General features: G+C 34.9%; 1 protein-coding gene across 2 annotated transcripts in view; it reads right to left on the bottom strand.

Annotated features, from left to right (window-relative positions):
* Positions 1-956, bottom strand: part of TFAP2D (transcription factor AP-2 delta) — a 61,041-nt gene extending 60,085 nt beyond the window's left edge. The window contains exon 1 of one of the 2 annotated variants that reach the window (XM_073672944.1): positions 460-956. In XM_073672944.1, the coding sequence (XP_073529045.1) occupies positions 460-498 (39 nt within the window). In that variant the 5' untranslated portion in view covers positions 499-956. Of the gene's footprint in view, positions 1-103; positions 220-459 lie in introns of those variants that run through there. The other variant, XM_073672945.1, reaches the window with a different exon arrangement.
* Positions 957-1,157: the final 201 nt, after the last annotated feature.

The following is a 1,157-nucleotide window of genomic DNA, read 5'->3' as shown; positions in this document are numbered from 1 at the left end:
AAGCTTCCTATATCCCACAATCACCAACTATAACACCCTAAAAAAGCAAAAAAAAAAACAACAACCCAGAACTGATATCCCCTAAATTAAAACCCCCCCACACCTCATCTTTCCCCACACACAAGCCTCTGAGTCTGTCTATCAAAGCATCTGATGTTGGAGATGATCACTTGGAGATATAGCATTGCCCCCCTATGCTGTAGCGCTTTATCAGGGATTATTTTTTTCCCCTACTTTTTCGTTATAACAACTGTTGTATTGCAGAATGCCATTCCAGACGACAGATGTCATAACGAATTTCCTTCCATCTCTTCTTCTGTAACTTTTTTTTTTTTTTTGTGGAGAAGCCATATATTCATTGACTGTAACGGTTACAAGAAGGATTAAATGGGAGGGTTAGAGTCATAATAAACATATAATAAGTAGCAAATGAAAAAAAAAAAAAAAGATTAAATATACCTCTGAGTCATGAACCAGTCCTGGGAATGAAGTTGACATATTTGCCTTTTTTTTTTCTTCTTCTATGGATAATATCTTAGAAAAAGAATTAGCTTCTCTTATAAGAATCCTCTCCTGTAGGTTTTCCAGAAGATAATGCAGGGCTTGCAGGAGCACCAGATTAGACCTTCTTTTCGCCTACTCTCCCCTCAAAAAGCTGCAGGAAAAAAATTTCCCCTCTGCTCAAAACCAGCTCCCTGGATCAGATTTTGTAGTTGCTGGATAATTCTTTAGCTGATGTCGTAGGTCCCTTGGCAATATAGAAGTTTTGAAAATTAAGCATCAGCAGTGAGAAATGGGAGGACAATAGATAGAGCAGCTTCATCCCAAGAGACAAGGAATAAATATTGTATCTTCCCCTAATAGGGATCTCTGGGATCTTTCGACATTTTATCCATTTCTTTCTAATCTTATTGTTTTACCTATTTTTTTGTTTTTGCTTAGGTCTATTCTATTTTATTGTATTTTATGACATATTTTTTTTTATATTGGTTTATTAGGTTAAAAAAATAATCCAACCAAGACCTGTTATAAAATATTTGGAGACAAATTATGTCTAAACCAAATCTACGATGTAACAACAACAGGAAACGGAATCTATCGATATTTGTAAATAGAACGAATGATAAATGTAAATATTGACACGAATCCGACAATAA

Source organism: Phyllobates terribilis, unplaced genomic scaffold, assembly GCF_046119375.1.
Source record: "Phyllobates terribilis strain yellow unplaced genomic scaffold, ASM4611937v1 Scaffold_3__8_contigs__length_932513732, whole genome shotgun sequence".
In the NCBI taxonomy this organism is placed as follows: Eukaryota; Metazoa; Chordata; class Amphibia; order Anura; family Dendrobatidae; genus Phyllobates; species Phyllobates terribilis.
This window is presented reverse-complemented; position numbering and strand designations above follow the sequence as displayed.